This window comes from Gymnodraco acuticeps, unplaced genomic scaffold, assembly GCF_902827175.1.
Source record: "Gymnodraco acuticeps unplaced genomic scaffold, fGymAcu1.1, whole genome shotgun sequence".
In the NCBI taxonomy this organism is placed as follows: domain Eukaryota; kingdom Metazoa; phylum Chordata; class Actinopteri; order Perciformes; family Bathydraconidae; genus Gymnodraco; species Gymnodraco acuticeps.
In genome coordinates, this window is record NW_022991296.1 from 417,349 (window position 1) to 437,723 (window position 20,375).

At 41.0% G+C, this 20,375-nt stretch overlaps 1 protein-coding gene across 1 annotated transcript in view; it reads left to right on the forward strand.

The window, feature by feature from the left end:
• kcnk3a (potassium channel, subfamily K, member 3a) overlaps positions 1–20,075 on the forward strand; it is a 36,383-nt gene extending 16,308 nt beyond the window's left edge. The window contains exon 2 of the mRNA XM_034240143.1: positions 17,689–20,075. Within this exon, the coding sequence (XP_034096034.1) occupies positions 17,689–18,605 (917 nt within the window). The 3' untranslated portion in view covers positions 18,606–20,075. The remainder of the gene's footprint in view (positions 1–17,688) is intronic.
• The last annotated feature ends 300 nt before the right edge of the window (positions 20,076–20,375 follow it).

A 20,375-nucleotide genomic window follows, 5' to 3' on the forward strand; every position in this document is an offset into this window, starting at 1 on the left:
AGCCAATTAAACACACTTTCCAGACACTACTGTATGGACAAGATTCATGATAATAAATGGTATTATGTCATACAATAACTGTTGGGAAAATACTGAATGTACTCTTCTAATATCAGAGTAGCACATGATAACAAAGGCCCTACGTAGCTGTATACGTAACAGGATGTATGATTACCTAGAAGAGCGTCAGGACTGTTTTAGGCATATGATAGCTATGTGACAATGAATAACATGATGATTCAGCCTCTATGGAGATAGACATATGACTGTCATGTTTATTGCTTACGCAGGCCGTAGCTAATCTGAACATTGAATACGGCTTTGAACCGGTATCTTGTGCCTGTAACACTCTCTTGTATTTAAGGCATGTGAAGGACACTATTGGGGGAACTATTCGTCCCATGCAGCTTTGTATGTGATGACTACTTCCATTCTTGCAAGGATAATAAATACATGTATCCTGATATTGAAGATCAAGCCGGTGACGAGTGATATTTTCTTAACATTAACACAAGCAAAATGTAACAAAATCACAATGTCGATGGTGCAATAAACCTCGTCCATACACTTCTTCAAGTAGGTTAAAACAAATATAACGGGTGCATTTGCAGATACTGTGTGACCCAGATCTGGTGAGGTGAATCTGCAGATTGAGGGGCGGTGGAGCGGATGCTACCATGTCTGTCTGCCTGTCTGTCTGCTCCCGCCATATGGGCAGCCCGAGGCAGGTTACCTCACCAAGGTGAAAGTTTTACCTCAAAGTTAATACTGGATTTTCATTCAGTCAAAGTTTGGATGAAGTTATGACTATAATTAGTTTAATTAGGAGTTAGTCATGCGTACAAAGACAGGTTTGCATGGAATGTATCGTTTTTTGGCTCAAAGGCAATATAGCAGCAAGCAGACTTCAAGGTTACTTCAGCTATCCAGATTGAAGATCTGAAGAAGACATGAACATCATTAATAACTCAGAAGTCATGATGATTGAGATACAGTTGATGTTGATGCATTAATTAAGGTATTGTTCCTGCATTAAGTCATGCTTGAGATACTATTAATACCTGTACATTACTGATAGTTCATGAGTACTACATGAATGAATTCATGCTTTTTCATGCATGAATTCATGATGATTCATGTACCCTTACAGTAAAATGATGTCAATCGGCATTTTTATGTCAAATAGATTCAGTTGTTTGTTATTTCTAGTTCTTTTTTTTAGCACAACAAAAATGAACACAATGACACACAACACACATATATTTTGTTCAGCACAGAGGACGATCGGGAGCAGCAGACATTACAGTCAAAGGGTTCATATAACACCTTAATAAGATCCATTACTTGATTTAATTGCATTTGTTCGCTAAGCCAGGTGCCAGTATTAGACTCATCACATGACATGACATATGATAGCTTTACAATGTGGCAATGAGCCCAGGCACACGGCTCAGCAAGGACCTTGATGGGGACTCATGTCTCCAGTAGAAAGCTGTTGTCAAAGGACCGCACACACTCATTGTGAGTGTTCAAACACGTTGTCTTATATGTGTTGTATGCATGCTAGGGTGTGTGTTTCACGTCGTCAGTTAGACTTTAATATCAGCATTCTTCTCTCCATCCATCCATCCATCTTCTCCCGCTTATCCGTGGTCGGGTCGCGGGGGTAGCAGTTCCAGCAGAGAGCCCCAAACTTTATTTTCCCTGGCCACATCAACCAGCTCTGACTGGGGGATCCCAAGGCGCTCCCAGGCCAGCGAAGAGATATAATCCCTCCACCTGGTCCTAGGTCTACCCCTTGGTCTCTTCCCAGCTGGACGTGCCTGGAACACCTCCCTAGGGAGGCGCCCAGGTGGCATCCTAACTAGGTGACCGAAAGAACGAGATCGCGGGTACAAGCGGCCGAGATGGGTTTTCTCCGTAGGGTGGCTGGTGTCTCCCTAAAGGCCCTGTCACACTGTCCCAAAATTGACACCCGATGGACACACGATAAAGGAAATGTTCAAATTCGGCTGTGATCGTAGCAACATCGGGCCATTCGTGAGGGCATCTTAAGCCATCGTATGACCGCCGGTGGAGTTTCTCAGGCTCCGGCAGCAACTTCGTGAGCGGCAACTTCGTAAGGCATCGTGAGGGCATCTTGTCAAATCGTGTCATCTTCGTGTTATCATCGGTGCATTCACCCTCACTCTGATCGGGGCGAATGCCCGATGGCACCGATGATAACAAGATGCCCTCACGATGGCCTTACGAAGGGCACAATTGACACACGAATTCAACACGAAAATGAACTTTCGCAAGTCAATTTTTTGGCATGCCAAAGATTTTGCCACCGCTCACGAAGTTGCTGCCGGAGCCTGAGAAACTCCACCGGCGGTCATACGAAGGGCTTAAGATGCCCTCACGAATGGCCCGATGTTGCTACGATCACAGCCGAATTTGAACATTTCCTTTATCGTGTGTCCATCGGGTTGTTTTATTGCACAACAAAATCATGTAAATATATTATGTAAATAACCCAATTTGTGTTCTGTGAAACTAAAAAGGATATAATATATTATTTTGAAGGACAGTTGACAGGAAGTTGTTGTTGTTATGGAAACAACATTACGAAGAAAACGTAATATTTTCTACATATAACGACGGATAAAGTAAAGAACAAAGTCTGAAGATATCAGTACAGTATCATAGTACTGTAACATAATTGTTTTTGGTACTTTCATTGCAGTTGTATGTCTTAAATGTAATGTAAATGTTGCCTTCGTGTGTGGTTCGGGGCCATCTTCGTGCGAAATTCACAATTCCATATTCGTGTGTCCATCGGGTGTCAATTTCGGGACAGTGTGACAGGGCCTTTAGGGATAAGGTGAGAAGTTCGGTCACCCGGGAGGGACTCAGAGTTGAACCGCTCCTCCTTCGCGTCGAAAGGAGCCAGTTGAGGTGGTTCGGGCACCTCGTTAGGAGCATTCTTCTCTGTGACTTAAAATTATTATTAAAAAAATTGGACTCACTCATTACTAAGCTAAAACATAATTCAAATACCGTAAACATGACACAAAAGTGGTATTGATGATGTCATCTAACTCTAAACAAATTTCCCAAAATGAAAATTCCTTTAAAGTGAAGTTGTTGTTTTTAGAAATATAACCACATTTATACCAATTTTTTATGTGAACACATCACATAGAAAACTTAAAAGGATCCCTGCTATGTATCTAATAAATAATATTATATAATAAAGATGTCTGGTGAGCAAACCAAGAACCTTTTATTTTGTATTGCTGTTGTTTGATTACTTGTTTCCATACTAAGAAATTACACTCTACTCCTAGTCCCAAACATTGGTGAAAGTCTGATTTGTTAAAAGTAGTATAAAAAAAACACACAACTACAACAACATAAAGACACAAAGGATAGTACTCTGCAATATGTTCAGTACAGGATTAACTTTGCATTTTTCAATTCATTTTTTTGTGTAACCCGGCACTGATGTTTGTCATTGTCCCTATGGGTGCTCTTCTCATTACATCCAGCGTTGTTCCATATTGTTTTCCTTTTGCTGTGTAAATTGAGCTGTGTTTGTGTTGTGCGTTTCACCTCTTTTTGCCAGCACATGTCAGTTTAGGACAGCATCTGTTCCCTGAGAACAGCTGAACGAGCTGAACTGAGGCCAGAGCGTGTTGGAGTATATCAGAAGAATCAGGTGACAGAGACAGGTGACTGTGCTGCAGAGGCTGCAAATAGAGAGAAAATGCACCTCTTTGAGTTAGACACTGGCGGGGCGGTGAAATATATACTGAGAGGAGGGTGGGAAGTCAAAAACAGGGATGAAAATAAATGTGTCGGAGGGTAAAATAAGTCAGCAAGACAAGCAGAAGCTATTTTTAAAAAGAGCATCCAACTGAATAAAACATTATCCGGCTGCTGCCAAATTACCAGAATCACAAGGCAGGCGCAAAATAATCATGTCAAACTTTAACTGGCTTGTCACGTATGTTTTGTTTTTAAATGACATCAAGCTGCACTATTTTCTCATGCAATGTTTAATTTGCTGGACCGCAGGGACCTCCTCCAGTGTGTCAGGACTAACAACCATGAAATATTGTTTACGCTCATCAGTATCAGCTGTCTCTGCACCGTCACATGCGTCAGAGACTAAACACTTGTTTCGGGTGCAGATGGATCAAAGGCAGTTAATAGTGTGTGCATTTTTAACAATTGTCAGCTGATTCAAACTTGGCCCTATTCCTAGCCTAGATGTAAGTGTGTCACTGCTCTTTTTATATTCCACCAACAATTATCTCCGTCATCCTCAGCCCCATCATCTGCTGTGACATCTGTGACTAATTATGCAAACTGTAGTCTGGGCGAGTTCTTCCCAGCCGCCGTCCATGCTGTGCCCTCGGCCCTGTCGCATAACTCCTTCATCAACACTTAAGTTAATATATCTGTCATTTATTTTCTTTGCATTGCTTTTTTGAATTATATTTACCACTATCTATTATTAAAAGTGGATATCAAACTATTGATCGCTCATTTGTCAACCCTTTCTCCTGAAAATGATTTTCCAATTCAACTTCTTGATAAAGAATCAAGAGAACGTTTGTTTTTCGGATGATAGCCAGTTTTAAAGTTGTGGTTAACGTGTCAACAATCAACAATGAAACATAAACAAATGGTAACTTAGTAAAACAGCTTGGTTTAGCTTAAAATACATATTTGTTACATCACTTAAAGGTCCCATGTCATGGCCATTTCTACTGATCATAATTAAATTGCTGAGGTCTACTAGAATCAGTGTTGGGACTAACACGTTACACAGTAACGCGTTACTGTAACGCCGTTATTTTTGACAGTAACTAGTACTCTAACGCATTACTTTTTTAATTCAGTAACTCAGTTACCGTTACTACATGGTGCGTTACTCCGTTAGTTTTTTTTCTATAGTCAACAGCCAGGCGAACAGAGATGAGAACTGTACTTAAGTACAGTACTTGAGTAAATGTACTTAGATACTTCCTGTGTCACATGCGGAGACGGGCTGTGGGCGTGTTTGTGTTGTTTACTAACAAGACTATCATGGCGGCGGCGGAGCTCAAGTCTAGTTTCTCCACCTGGAGATATTCTCACTATTTCACTTTTGTCGAGCACAAAGAAAATAACGTTTTAGTTAAATGTAAGTTGTGTCTTGGCGGGTCAAAGATCCTATCTACTGCCCAAACCAGTAATTCAAATCTCTTAAAACATCTGCAAAAACAACATGCTGGGACGAAGCTAGTAGCTAAGACCACAGAGACTCAGCCGACGCCACTCCACCTCCACCTAAGCAACAGCGGCTGGATTTTAACCAAGGGACTGCTAGCCAGGGAAAAGTCGATAAAGCCATTGCACGGTATGTTGTAGAACACATGCAGGCTATTGCTACAGTGGAGTCACCCGCTTTCAGGGAGCTAGTTAGCATGATAGCATGTCCGGGCGGCACACGGCATATGGGACGGAAAACTTTTTCCAACTACCTGGAGAAAGAATATACAAAAATGGAAAGCCAGCTAATATCGATGCAATCCAGATTGCATATAATGCATGTCAAGTTGATCAACAGATTGTATTATTCTCCAATGCAATAACAGTACAGAAAGGAAGGCTATAAGGGCATTAATGGGAGACCTTTGTTAAGTAACAAAAACGTTACTTTTCACAGTAACGCATTACTTGTTGGTGTAAGTAACTAGTAAAGTAACTGAGTTACTTTTTACATGAAGTAACTAGTAATGGTAACTAGTTACTGGTTTTCAGTAACTAGCACAACACTGACTAGAATACATTTATATTGTGCAATTTTCCAAACTCACATTGGTTTCTCATACAGCATCTCTGTATAGTATGTGTATTCACCAGGTATTCCCTCTCTGTCCTAAACGCTTGTTGGAGCTCCTGCCCCCCCTCCCTGTGAGCCAAGTGTGCTCTGATTGGTCGGGACGTTGCGAGGCTCGCTGCTCAATGATCTGGCTTACTGGTGTGGTTTCCGGGTCGGCGATACAGCGGGACAGCGCAAAACTCATCCTGAGCACACACAAACACTCACAGCCGAAGTAAAAACAATAAGTGTGGCTTGATATTGAGTAAGAAAAAGGTTTATAAACGCTGTGAGAATGGGTCTGCGATCCCAACTCGTCTATTACCAACCAGGGCGCTCTATGCAAGTCAATGGGACTCCCTGTCAGTTGAAAATGTACGCTAAAGGTCCTGGTGTGTGAGGAGCTCCGCGGATTGGTCCATTTTGGTTCCGGGAACCGCATGACGTCATGCGGTTCCTGGAAGAAACAAATGGAAAAAGAGAAATCTCCAACGAGGCGTTCTGGGGCAGCATAGCCAGGTCTTTTCTGTGTTAGAGTTTTACTCGCTACAGGGTGTACTTTGAGGGTTTTTGACTCTGCAGACCGTTTACATGCATAAAAACCTTCATAACACGCAAGAGGACCTTTAAACTTTGATTATTCTGTTTCGCGATAGCTATAACTATTAGCCACATCCATACCTTTTAATTTGACTGGAATGAGGCGGTGTTTGAGTTTGTTTTCTCAAGGAAGCGGCCTAAAGCTACCTCTAGGGTCAATGGTAATACCATACAATTAAATAGGGAAATTGGCATACTTAACATCAGACCTAATCCAGTTTACTATACGCTCTATTTTAAATATCTGACCCAAAACAAGGAGTTGGAGTAAACTGAAAAATTGTTTACTGACTGTTTTGTAACAATGTACAATTAGCCTTTACTCTATGAAGTGGAAATACATTATCCAATAACAAGTAACACAAATATCCCCCTCTAAAAGTTAGGGAAATTACCTTTATAATTAATTAATTAATTTAACAAAATTACCTCTACTTAATTCAGCAGATCAATGAATTACTCAAAGACAAATAGACAGTGAAATACATCTAAAACCTGGAGGTCCGCTGCAACTCTGACTACTTTTAAATCCAGGCTGAAGACTTTTCTTTTTGTCGCTGCTTTTAATTGAACTATTCATATCTTAGACTGCACTGAAACTTTGATCCATGTATTTTTTCTTTTAATGTTTCTTTTATTAGCTTTTCTTTTTAATGACTGATTTTAAATGCCTTTTTCTTAATGTCTTTCATTTTTTGTAAAGCACTTTGAATTGCCCTGTGTTGAAAAGTGCTATATAAATAAACTTGCCTTGCCTAAATAACACACAACTTAAATTTCCTCAATTGTCTTTTGGCAATTTTACAACTATTTTGAGGGGACACACTGAACTGTAAATCTAACAAATGGGTCCACAATAAATGCAAGCAGGCACTAGGCTTGTTTGAGACAAGAGAGACCTGCGCAGTTGCGATCAACGTCTTGCTAGTGCGTTGCATGATGGTGAGTCATTTTGTCCGACTTGCTCTGGAGGCTCGCCTACATGAGACGTTGAAATCTCGCGGGACAAAGACGCCCGCAGCGAGGCGCGGCGAGGCGGCGCAGTTCCTCTCCACGGGCTGCGGAAGCGAAATGCTTGATGGGAAACGACTCGCTGGTATCTCGAGCTGAGCGCTCATTGGTGGTTTTTACCCCGTGCTGCTGATGAAACTCTCCAATTGGCTCGGCAAAAGTTTGTTGTTGTTTTGTGTCACAATTATTTTTAGCTAACAAATATAACAACTGTTTATACAATACTTTTGACAAACTACTTCCGAGCTGGAAGTAGCTAGTAGTAGGAAGTAGTCATATTTTTTAGCCACCAAAAGCCACGATTACCTTTAGTTAACCAAATGATCAGCTATTTCAAAGTTGTATCATTACTTATTTATTTAAATTATGTATCTGTTGCTTTAAGCTGTCAATTTACCAATGCATTACCAGTAACCTCTCTCTTGCATCATGTGTTTTCAACATGTGGATTTTAATTTCAATCATAATATTAATATTATTTTTTTATATTTGAGCATCTCCACAATCTTTCCACGTACAGTACCCCTGTTTGGGAATTACTTGTCATAGCTGTTGACGGAGAAAGAGGTCAGAAAATGGAGCACGTTGGCTGAGCAATTACGTCATCATTCTGAGTATTTTCTTTTCCCCTTAATTTGTTGGCAGCAAAAGGAAAGTGTTTAGTGCTCTTGGCAGCTGGTTACCACAGGGTTTCAGCATCTATTCCCTAAAGAAACTATTTCAAATTCCAGGATCATATTACACACCATATTCTCACTTTCTCTTCACTCTTTCTCTCTTCCTGCCAACACAGGCACACTTTTAAAGCAGATAACCCAAATGGAGCACTTGAAACGGATACCTCTGTTATTTGAGTTGACCTCCTTCGAGCCTGGAAAGAAATCCTACATTAGCAATGACTACAAATTAAAGACTTCCTACCATCTGAATTAAGTTTTAAAGCTTTACACGTAACTCCCTTAATGGGTCTTTTTTAAATTTACTACAGGTGAAATCATGAGTTATGTATGCAAAATCTGTTTCCCTTCATCTTTATTTCTTTACCCTTTCATCCCACTATATTTCCTGTCCTCTCCTACCCTCTTCTCCAGCCCCCCTCACCGTTGTGTACAGTATCTGTGTATCTGAACCCCATTTTAGTCCAGCTGTGTTGTGAGTTTTAAAACAAGTCCATATCAACTGTATATCAGGTACATCAATCACGTGATTTATTTAATTAGCTAAACCCTCCCTGAGATCTCACACTCTGCCTGGAATGTCTTGCTTACTGACCTCATGGAAAACCACAGCCTGCCAAGGTTTCCTCTCATATCCCCTAAAAAGGAACCTTAGGACTCCTTTTGGAAATAGACCCTGATAGGGATTTTTTTTTCACAGTGAAAGCCAAACATAAAACCAGGACGGTCGAACACACACAGACACAGATTTCTGCTTTTGATGGAAGCACAGAAAACATGTGAATGCTGTATTGCGTGAGATGATGAAAGGAATTCACAACAACACAGGTACATTCAGGGATAGATTCAGGTTGGTGATGCTTTTATTGTTTGGGCCTCAGCTGTGTGCTGGATGAGAGCACACGCTCCCAGGCCAGATTTGGAGCCCACAGAGGGGTAACCGAGTTAAAGTGAACCCAGACAGACACTTTGCCAATGTGCTGTCTCCTCTGGCGTTACAGCATGATTGCTTGTGATGAATACATCCCTTATACCACTTTCTCTCTCTCTGTCTTCTGCTCCCTGCCGGGGCTTATAATGAAAGTTTGATTGGAGAGATTATTCTTGCTGCAACAACAGAGTAAAGTCAAAACAGCAGACATCATTACAAGTACTAAATAATAAAAAGAGCATCGTTCCAAATATTCTGATCCAGGTTGAAAAGCCAACATACATTAAGAGCCAAAAAGTGTCTTGGCATTTAAAGGATGGACCAGTGATTAAAGTATCTTGGTTTTGGGACAGGCCCAACTTTAAAGCAACAGGGTTTGGTGTCATCCTCAAGGACACTGTCACATTAAATACAGGACGAAACAGAGATTTAAGCCCCAATGCTGCACTTAGCAGAAGACCTTATACCTGCTGACTTTGGCTAGCCCTCAAACCCATCATTACATAAATTCTTTATTATACCATCTCAATTTTAACTGTGGAAATGTATTTTGACATTAAATGCAATCCAGCCTGCAGGACAAAATATGTTCCAATTTCTGTGATTTATAACTTATTATAAATATTATTCACAAAGTTGAAAAACACAACAGGTACAAGAGCAACTATATATAAAACATATATGTGTTTTTCCATCAGAGAGGCTTGGGTTTGGTTTTAGCTAAAAAAACATCTTAGTATGGGCACCTGGATAGCTCACCTGTACTGGGTGACCCATATACTGAGGCTTAGTCGTTTCCGAAGTGACCCAGGATAAAATCCAAACCAAGATAAAAATCTGATGGGCACTCATGTTCTTCATGTCATCCACTCTCTCCTAACTGTGTGGCTGTTCTATCAATTAAAATCAAAAAGCCAAACATATAGAAACATTTTATATAGAAACCAACATGATTGATGGTGAGAATCGACGGGGACGTTTGCTGAAATGATGATGAAATATGTCCGTCAGTAGCAAGGGCATAAGCAGCAGGATATCGTTTAGTGCTGAAAAAAACCAGTACAACAAACTAATTGTTTTAATTGCAAATACGTGCACATTTTAACTTTCAAACGTCAGGTGTTAGTCAAAGGATTCGTTCTCCCAGATCTACAACCTCAATATTTTCCTTACCTTAAACCAAGTAACAAAGTTGGAAAAAGTACTTAAATCCTTAAGTAAAAGTAGAAATGATCTGGTCAGAAAATACTCCATTACAAGTGAAAGTCCTCAATTAGAAAGTAGTAGTAGAAATGTAGTATTGTCAGCTAAATATCATTTTAAAGTACATTCAATTACGTTTTATATGTAAACAGTATGCTGGTACCTATGGTTAAATAAAGATAGTGGAGTAAAAAGTAGAATAAATGGAAAATACTCAAATAAAGTACGACAAAATAGTACTTAAGTACAGTACTTGAGTAAATGTTACTTTCCACCAATACCAAGTGATTCAACTACCTGAGAAGACAGGCTTTCTTTGAAATGACAATACACAAGTGGAAATAGACACGCCATCCCTTCAAACACTTTAAAACCGATGTTATAGGGGTATACTGTATGAAGCTTAATGAATTATAGGGGCACTGACATCGTTTTTAGCTTCATTAACTGATGGCACTAAAATATATTGGCATCCAGCTTTGCACCTCTGCTGCCCTAATGAGTAATACTGCACTGAAATGATTGAAACAGCAAAATATGCTTTCCCTCTAATCCATTACTCATTAGAAATGAATGAGGCAACCATGCTTCTTAGATTCATGATTGCACTCATTGACTTTAAATATTGATATTGTTTTTTCTTCCAATAAAATGTATTCCTAGAATTATTGGCTTTCACACACAGGGACATTACACAGCAGCTGTCAGCAAAGCCCTGTGGGTCAGAAGTCGGACGAAGTAAAGGAGTGAGGGCGGGAGGAGCAGGGCTTGTGTTTGAGGGACGGAATAAACACTCAGGGGTCATCTGGAGTTTGAGATGTCTGTGACAGAGTACAGATGTGAGTTTAAGTTAGAAATGGGACATAATGTGTGGGATATGGCTGTTCAATGTCATTTTGTGATATATCATCTTTGGGTGATATCTGCGGAAATGCTTACAAGTGGACAAGAGCTACACTTTATCTTTGGCCAGACGCAGCTGGAGATGAAAGAAGGAGGCACGCTGGGAAGCAGAGTGGGCTGCTGCTCAAATACAGTGTGTACCAAACGGATGACATAGTCGCTGTTTATCTGCATGGTTGTACAGAACATTCCTCTATCTGCGCAGTATTTTCTGGATGGCGTAAAAGAGTGACGTCACACGAAGCTGGCTGCTCGGGCCACCTGTATGGGGAAGAATTAGGCCGGCCATATACGGATACATATTGGGATTCTGTGTAACACCTTGGAGCACATGTCAGCTTTGCAGAAAGAGTTTGTTTACAGAACAGTGCAGAGATAGCATACTGACAGTCAGCTGTTAGTAGAGCTGTAAATCATCAGAACTACTCCAGTTTCACTGCTTCTAAAGGAGATTTTCTTTTGTGTGTCTTTTTCACATTTTCGTTGTTTTTTTCTAAAGGGGCCCTTTTATGCTTTTTAGGGTTTTTCCCTTTCCTATAATGTGGTTTTTGTGCATGTAAATGGTCTTCTAAAGCTAAAATCCCAAAGTTCCCTCCACAGGGAGTTTCTCTCCCACAAACTCCCCCCTGATTTGCTCCCTTAAACCTCTTTAAACTGTTTCCTCACAGTATATAACCATGCCATAATCCAAATGACAGAAGCTTTTACAATTAATCAAAATGTCTGAGTCACCTTCATTTAGCACCCGGCCTGCACTCACAATAATCAACAACATAGCAAACGATTTAATCTCAATATCTGATATTATTTGAAATGCACAGTTTCTCCTTCTGCGGTGTTGGAAGATGCAGTTTCAGTCTGAAAATGTAATACATTGTTATCAAAAGCAGAAGAATAAAGTACAATTTACACTTGAACAATTGTTAAAAGATCATCTATATGAGAACGATGCACATACACTAATTGATTTAGTTTAACTATTTATTTAGAGGCTTTTATAAACGACTAAACCTCATTTGGAATTATTCCGAAAGTAATTAACCACATGAGAAGCTTCCTTTCATTACACATTTACGCAAAGACATGGATCCAGCCGTCTACTGTTTTCACCTTTGCCTCTCGGTCTGGAGTGAAACCCTGCCCCACACACACACACGCACACACACACACACACACATACACACTGATGTGTGTTTTATACAGTGTGGCCCTGGGTGCAGAGACGTCTGAGCACATTATCAGTCAACCTGGAGAGCCTGCCAGCAGCATTTCTGTTACACATCCTGAAGTCTCCTCTCCAGAGACTTTGTCTTCTGTTTGATATAGATTATGTATGTGTGTAAACCATGGCATGTTTCATTACACACTTTGTTAAGCATGTCCCACTGGTGTGCACATATCTTTCATTTTATATATGTGAAATTACACCACTGTGGTCTTTTGTTTGCATGTTGTGGGCATATATATTATTTACACATTGGTTACTTCCGCTTTTTTACAAATTCCTGATAGATTAGCCCCTGATAAATGTGCCGCCTCTGTGAGCATCCCGCCCCATTAGTTGAGCTGCGGAGCTGATGAATAGGTTGTGCTCCTCCTCTGGTTGGCGAGAACAAATTGTGCCTGGTAATCAATGAAAATGTAATTGACTGACAGAGAAGCGGAGCCCTAACAGGCACATTATGCCATTCTTTGATGTTTTTTCAAAGCCTGTTTATATCCCTGCCTAATTAATCAGTCTAATGAAGGCTTTAGATGCAGTGGGTGGTGTTGTGTTTTAGAGACAGATACCACCAGGACAGAACTGTACATGCTGAGCCGTCCTCTTTGGAGGGAAACTCACAATCAAAGGACCAAAAGGTGTAACAGCAGCCAGAATCAATTATGTTATTTGCATTGGTAGAGATGACTAAAATTGGAAGAAACCATGAAATTAGAAACTATGAGTAAGGTTTAACATGGCATAGCACTGAATAAAGATGTGGGACCATCTGCTTGGATGAATAATTGGATTCGAAATTGTGAAATGAATTGCAGAGTAATATTAATTTTTTCATGACTTTACATTCAATCTCCAAATTATATGAGCAGTATTTTAGAATGGCAAGGATATCATAAAGGAATATTTTCCTCTCTGGAAAATGATTTGTTTTGAAGAATGTAAATGATCTTGTTGCCAGAGGTCTCAACGTAAATGATTGGCTGTAAATTACGCCTCAGTAATGAGAGGCAGCAGCGAGGGGGGAATGAGCTTTAGAGTATGCTGCACCTGTGCCCCGTTGACATTTATAAACCCAAGCCTCCCCTGCTTGTTTTGCGTAACAAGTCGTTTAAAAGCTCTTATCGCATTTCCTCATTATGCAATTTTCACATTTTCTTTCACATGATAATTACAGAAATTAGATTATGAGACGATCGGCCCCGGGTTGCAGCAAAGTCTTTGATTTTCCTTTTATATGTTGCAACAATCATTACACAAATTGAGAAACTAAGCTAATTTGAGCGGGAATCAGTGTTTCCTTCAGAAAGACCTGATGGCCTGTCATTTCCCACATGTCTCTTTTCAGTTTTCCCAGTCTATGCATGAAATATGTGCAAATAGCTGCAGTCAAGTGTTCGGTGTTGAAGCTTCAGCTGGTGCAAAGGTCTGGGGTTATTCAGATGTCATTCAAACCTCTTTGGACCGTTGTTTTTTTCACCTTTCAGAGCGGTGAGGCAGCACTTTTTCCTCTTCCTGTGCAGTGATTGCAATTCATGTAAACAGTGGCCCTGGTGGCTTTTTTCTGCGTGCCGGGACAAGCCGTGGAGACGTCCTGTCTATGATAACTTTGTCACTTTAGTGGGGGAGCAGGGAAAGGAGGAGCAGGGAAAGGAGGAGCGGGTCTCTCTCTCTCTCTCTCTCTCTCTCTCTCTCTCTCTCTCTCTCTCTCTCTCTCTCTCTCTCTCTCTCTCTCTCTCTCTGCTGGCCTTGTCGCCTCCAGCTCCTGCGTCTGCTTTTGACACGCGCCGCTGTCACTCCGGTCCTCCCCGTGTCCCGATCCTCTGCTGACAGATTCTGGCAGGCCTGCAGCTCACACTGTGCTCACCTGAACACACTGCCCTGCTCTTTCTGTGATCAACGGCCACTAAGTGGATTTACTTACCAGCAGAATATACTTCCTCGAATGAGACTGAAAGAGAGTCCCCTCTAAATAGGAAATAACCAGGGCCGTCACTGGCCAACATGAGGCCCAGTGGCGGCGCTAGGGGGTGGCTACTTGGGCTCAAGCCCCGGATGTTTTCTGAAAAACGTTTTTAAAACGTCTCGGGAGTAATGTGCAGTACCGGAGTCCACCAGAGAGGCATCCGCTGCGGGACATTAGCCTGCGTACTGCGTAGCCTGCCCTGAAGTAGAAGTGATCCTTCCTAGTGCCTGACGAGTTTTAAGCTAATAGCCTATCAGTTATGGATATTAGAAAGTTATTGCCATCGAAGCAGGCGCCACAAGCTGCAGCAGCAGCAGTATCAGCAGCTGACAACAATGTCATCACCAGCAGTGAAGAAATGGATGATGTTTCAAGTTTGTGAATCTAATGGTGATATCTGCACTCTGGCTGACTGAGTAAGAAGTAAAAAAGAGTGATGTAACGTTAATGTTATAGCTAGTAAACATGGAGTAACCACACTAAGTATACCCTTATATGTTAGTATGTATAAAGAACATGACTAAAAATTATCCTAAGATGTAACGTTAACCCTTCATACCTCAGTCTACTTTTAAGACACTAAAATAACGTATTCCATTTTTTATTTTGTTTTCACGCGTGGAATTATACCGGCTCTCGTTTCAGTACACATAACGGAACTGACAGGCAACCCTCTGAATCAGACTCCAATTGGCTGTGACTGCATCCACTCAGAGTGTCCGATTCAGAAACGTGACTCTTACACATTTTTTACGTCACAAACAAAGATGGTGGATGAGAATAGATCTATAAAACGATAGCAATGCGCCAGAATCAAGGTGAGACTATCCGCATCCTTTAAAACTCTACGCACATTCGTTTCACCTTAATAAGTAAACGACTATTTGAGTGAGTTAAGGCATTAGTTTGCTTCATTAAAGGGTGTTAATGAGTGTTCTCCAGTGCCTTTTGTCCACTTTAAGGTGTTATTAAGGCAGGGTTAATGTTGCTCTCAAAGTGCACCAGATTGATGCTTTCAACTTCAATATTTTAAAAAAAATCTCAGTGCTGGGGGCACTGCTAGTGGAGCCTCGCATCGGCGAAACCGTGCTGCATAGGTGCGCCTCATTTTCGGCTCAGTTGAGGCACCCTCCGCAAGATGAGTCCCCCTCCGCAAGGTGAGGCCCCACGCAGTCTGGATGATCGGCCTGTAGGGAGGGACGGCCCTGGAAATAACACACTCTTTCTTTTAGCAAGTTCAAATCATAAGCAATACAACTCACTCATGCTCAGTTTAATACACTCAGAGTTTTTGACCTTGCTACCTTACTCAGTCTGGTATGACCAGTAGCGTATGTTAGCTTGGGTTTTCCATTTTTCAGTCAGTTTTCATTATGTAACTCTATAACCGTCCTCTGCTTGTGCTTCCATTTTTCTTTTTTCAGTACTTATGAATTAAGTAAAAATAGCTTAAAGAAAACATTTCAAGCTATTTAAAGTTATGGATAAATGGTTAAAATTTAGATAAATTGTTTTGAAAAAAATATGTAATCCAGTTTAAAATATATATATGTTCTTCAGGTTTTTCCCTCCACAAAGATAAATATATATCACTTGTTATGGCTCTCATTTCCCCTCACCCAACTGGGAAAGCTTTAAACAGATTTGGCACTAGACAGACAGATGGATCAACCACACGGATCAGTGTGACAAGAACACCAGAGCCCAAAGAATTAAATCAACCCTCAGAGTAATTAAATTCAAACTGTTGGTCAACCTTTTCCATTTGCTGATCCCATTGTTATCAGAGACATCATCTCGGCTCCTGTGTGCAACAGGTCCACATGTGGGGAATATATCTCTCACTCTGTAATGATGTTGCATTTCCTGCGCTATACAATAGGAGTGAGAGGATGACGTTACGTGACAAAAGGTTGGCGCTTAACCTAAAATGTGCCAGAAGGAGGCTCAAATCCATCCTGAAATTCATGAGCTCTGCAGTGTGAATGAATACAGAATAAGTCAGAGTCAGTCTGAGTCATACTGATATGAAATTGGCTGCTGGAGAGCGCTCGCTGTTATTCTCCACACAGCCATTTCAGTCCCTGACAATACAATATTGAAATGAATATACTTTATTTAGATCATTTGAATAGAAACAAATATATGTCATGGTGACACATAGAATAATATTTAGAATGGGTTTATAATTTCTTAAAGGGATAGTTAGGTTTAAGAATTATAGAGTTTGTACAGATGAACACAGGCAGGAGTTTTACACTGGTTAATGACTCATTGAGATAGGTAATACAAAACAAAAAGGTGCTGCAGAACAGGCAGTATGAGAAAAATAAAGACCCTTTGAACATTAATACCTGGAAACATGAAGCGGACGAGGCAGAAAATACTAATATGAACCTGGAAATTAGCATTATATGTCCACTTCAAGCAGCAACCCTTCTGAACCTCCCAGCCATGAAAGTCCATAAAGAAAAGTAAATACAAATACATATCAATGAATAAAAAGGTAGAAGAGGAAGAAGGGGGGAGTGGGTGGAGTAGAAAGAAGCAATAACTCGAAAAAGTAAACCAATAACAACAATACCAGTATTTGCGTATTAACATTCCTCTTCCTCATTTCCATATATTTGTAATCTGTCTGTGGTATGGTTCATTGGTTCTTCTCAGTTTTATGGGAAATAAGCTACTAAAATGCTTCTTGTTCAAACTTTGACATTACATGTTCTGTGCCATTAAGCTGCTTCATTAACTCTGTGGAAAAGTTATGTTCTTTTTGGGGGGAGACTGTGTCACTGTTCAGAAGACTCAATGAAGCACACACAAACCCATACTGCCGATTTATTGTATTCTGCTACCGGGCTCTTGTAATCCTAAAATTCAAAAGGACTGCAGGACAAAGAGAGATTTCATAAACCAAATAAGGACTAATATTTGCACGTATTCTGCTCTGTCAAGTTTATTTGATTTGGAAAAATGGAGAGGACTAATTATGTGAGAATGTATTCATTAGCTGGGGTCACTCCACAGAGACCTATCGTCAATGAATAATTCAGGCTGTCTCTCACATACACTGCATCGATGCTCGGACAGTCCCGCCGCATGGCTGTGCATTCTCATCTTCAATTGCATTCTTCCGCTGTGAGATGAAGAGTCTTTGAATGTATAAGAAGTAAAGAATACAAATCATTTATATGTGTCTTCTCTGGGTTTGACTATCTTTCCCAGCCTGCAGCCTTCTTTTCTCAGACCCCTGTCCTCTGCACTGTAGATTTAATTAGTTCTGCCCTAGTAACCCTGCTCCTTTCTCCTTCTCCCCCTCAGGATATGGACATGCAGCCCCCAGCACAGATGGAGGGAAGGTGTTCTGCATGCTCTACGCCCTCCTGGGCATCCCTCTCACCTTGGTGATGTTCCAGAGCGTAGGTGAACGGATCAACACCTTCGTCAGGTTCCTGCTGCACCGCCTGAAGAAGTGCATCGGCATGAGGCACACCGAGGTGTCCATGGTCAACATGGTGACCATCGGCTCCATATCCTGCACATGCACTCTGTGTGTGGGGGCCCTGGCCTTCTCGCACTTTGAAGGATGGAGCTTCTTTCATGCTTACTACTACTGCTTCATCACGCTGACCACCATAGGCTTCGGGGACTACGTGGCGCTGCAGAACGAGCATGCGCTGCAGACCAAGCCGGAGTACGTAGCCTTCAGCTTCATCTACATCCTGACGGGCCTGGCTGTGATCGGAGCCTTCCTCAACTTAGCCGTGCTGCGCTTCATGACCATGAACGCAGAGGACGAGAAGAGGGATGCCGAGCAGAGGGCTCTCCTCGCTCATAACGGTCAGGCAGGCGGACACATACACTGCTCTGTAGACCAGGCCTCCGACTCCTCCACGCCCTTGGGCTGTGGAGGGAGCGGGGTTGGAGGAAGTGGTGGAGGGGCGGCGGGCCGGGGTCTACGTAATGTTTACGCTGAAGTGCTCCACTTCCAATCCATGTGCTCCTGCCTTTGGTACAAAAGCAGAGAGAAGCTTCAATACTCCATGCCCATGATCATACCGCGTGACCTCTCCACCTCGGACACCTACATGGAGCATGGCGAGGCGTTCTCCAACCCGCTGCACTCTAACGGCTGTGTGTGCAGCCTGCAGCGCCACTCAGGCATCAGCTCAGTTTCCACTGGTCTGCACAGCATCAACACTTACAGAAGACTCAATAAACGCAGAAGCTCCATCTAACCTCGTGGACTTTATGTTTTTCTGAGGTTAAGTCCTTGAGGAGGAAACTGCTAACATTAGCTGAGGACATCCGAGGAATACTCCAGTCCTCCAGGGACGCAGAACTCCCGATGTTTGCTTCTTTCTGGCACTGAGAAGCCTCCAGACTCCATGTTTTTGACTTCCATTAGCTAAGCACAAACCATCGAGCACTAACATTATTGTTGATGGCACGGAGAAATAATGCTAATAGTTGTTTAAGAAGCATTCTCAACACACAAACTCTGAAACTGTTGCTGAGTGAAGACAGGGGGAAACACGTGTGCAGCTCTCTTCACTCGTGAATTCTTATATTAAAATAATATTGAATTAATTATTTTCTTTGTTCAGGCGACAGAATTTACTTTTCTAGTATGAAAAGGGACAAAGTACACTGTGAGACACCTTTTTAAGAGGGATTGTATGTATAATTCCCCGCTATGAAGAAATATTTGAAATCCACTTTTTCCAAGAAAGGAATCTTTGGTTGTAGGTATTATAATAACTGCAGTGAAATGAAAATATGTATATATTTGGGCACTTCACTTGTAGGTATTATGGAGGAAAAGCTTATTTTTTCAGTGAAAGATTTCCAAAATGTTCTCAGTGTCTTCTCCTGTGTGTCTGTTACTGAAGTTCAGGTTCAAGCCAAGCTTTTCTGTCTGTTTCATGTTTTTCCCTTCCATATCGACAGCATTTAAACGACGATAGAGAATGATCGAGCAGGTTCAGCTTTAAATGTTTTGTTAATAGACGGGACACATGTAGCTCTGTCTCTGACTACTAAAGGCCTCCCTGCCGACTCTTTCAGACCTCACCACTATGAATCTATCGTTCATAGTTCTTCCTGTACATCAAACTATTTGATGTACCTGTTGCTCATCATACAGTATGTTTTCATATAGCACAACTATATTCTGATAGTTTGACCGTGTAAGCTCACATTGTGCATAGTATATATAGAGTGATATCTTGTTCACTGCTGCACCTTAGAATACTTTAGGGCATTCTGTGCACTATTTTATTTTTTTATTTAATCCAATCACTTCATGTTTTGTTATGTAAATGACACGCTCTAATTAATTGTTTCATTTGTTATCAGTCCGAGAGGTTTGACTCGATACTCTGCGTTGTTAATGGTTGAGAATAATAGCAGTACACCTCACTTATGAAGATCTGAGTTTGCACCTCATGCCCTTTGGGGGGTCTTCGCTCCACATAAACAAACTCCATTAACTGAGGTCTTTGTGCAGTGTTCATTTGTGTTCTTGTTTTATTTATTTTTTCTTACATAATCATTGTTTTATACTTAAAAATATCTAAATCTTTTAGACATATAACCTTCATTTCAGTCACATTTTCACCTTTATCTTTTCTACTGGAAAATTCTTATTAACGTTGTTTAGCCTCTCAAATGAACTGAAAGAGGGACTGGAGCTTTGTGTGGCTATACATACTATGTTTTTTTTCTTCTATCATAATAAAGTATGATTTAATTTAAAACAAAAGTTTATTTCATTTCAGTGTCCAATGGTCTGCTAATGTTGCTGTTATTATTGGTAAAATATTCATAGTCCTTTACATCACGAATCTAAAAACTAGTTCAGCCAAAGAGAAATAAGGGATCTGTTGCAGTGCATTCAACACTAATGCACAGGTTCTGTGGTTTAGTATTACTTACTATCACTATGACGTTCAATGCAGGTGAAATGAACAACTGTAGCCATTTGGACCATCAGGGAATGAATATTA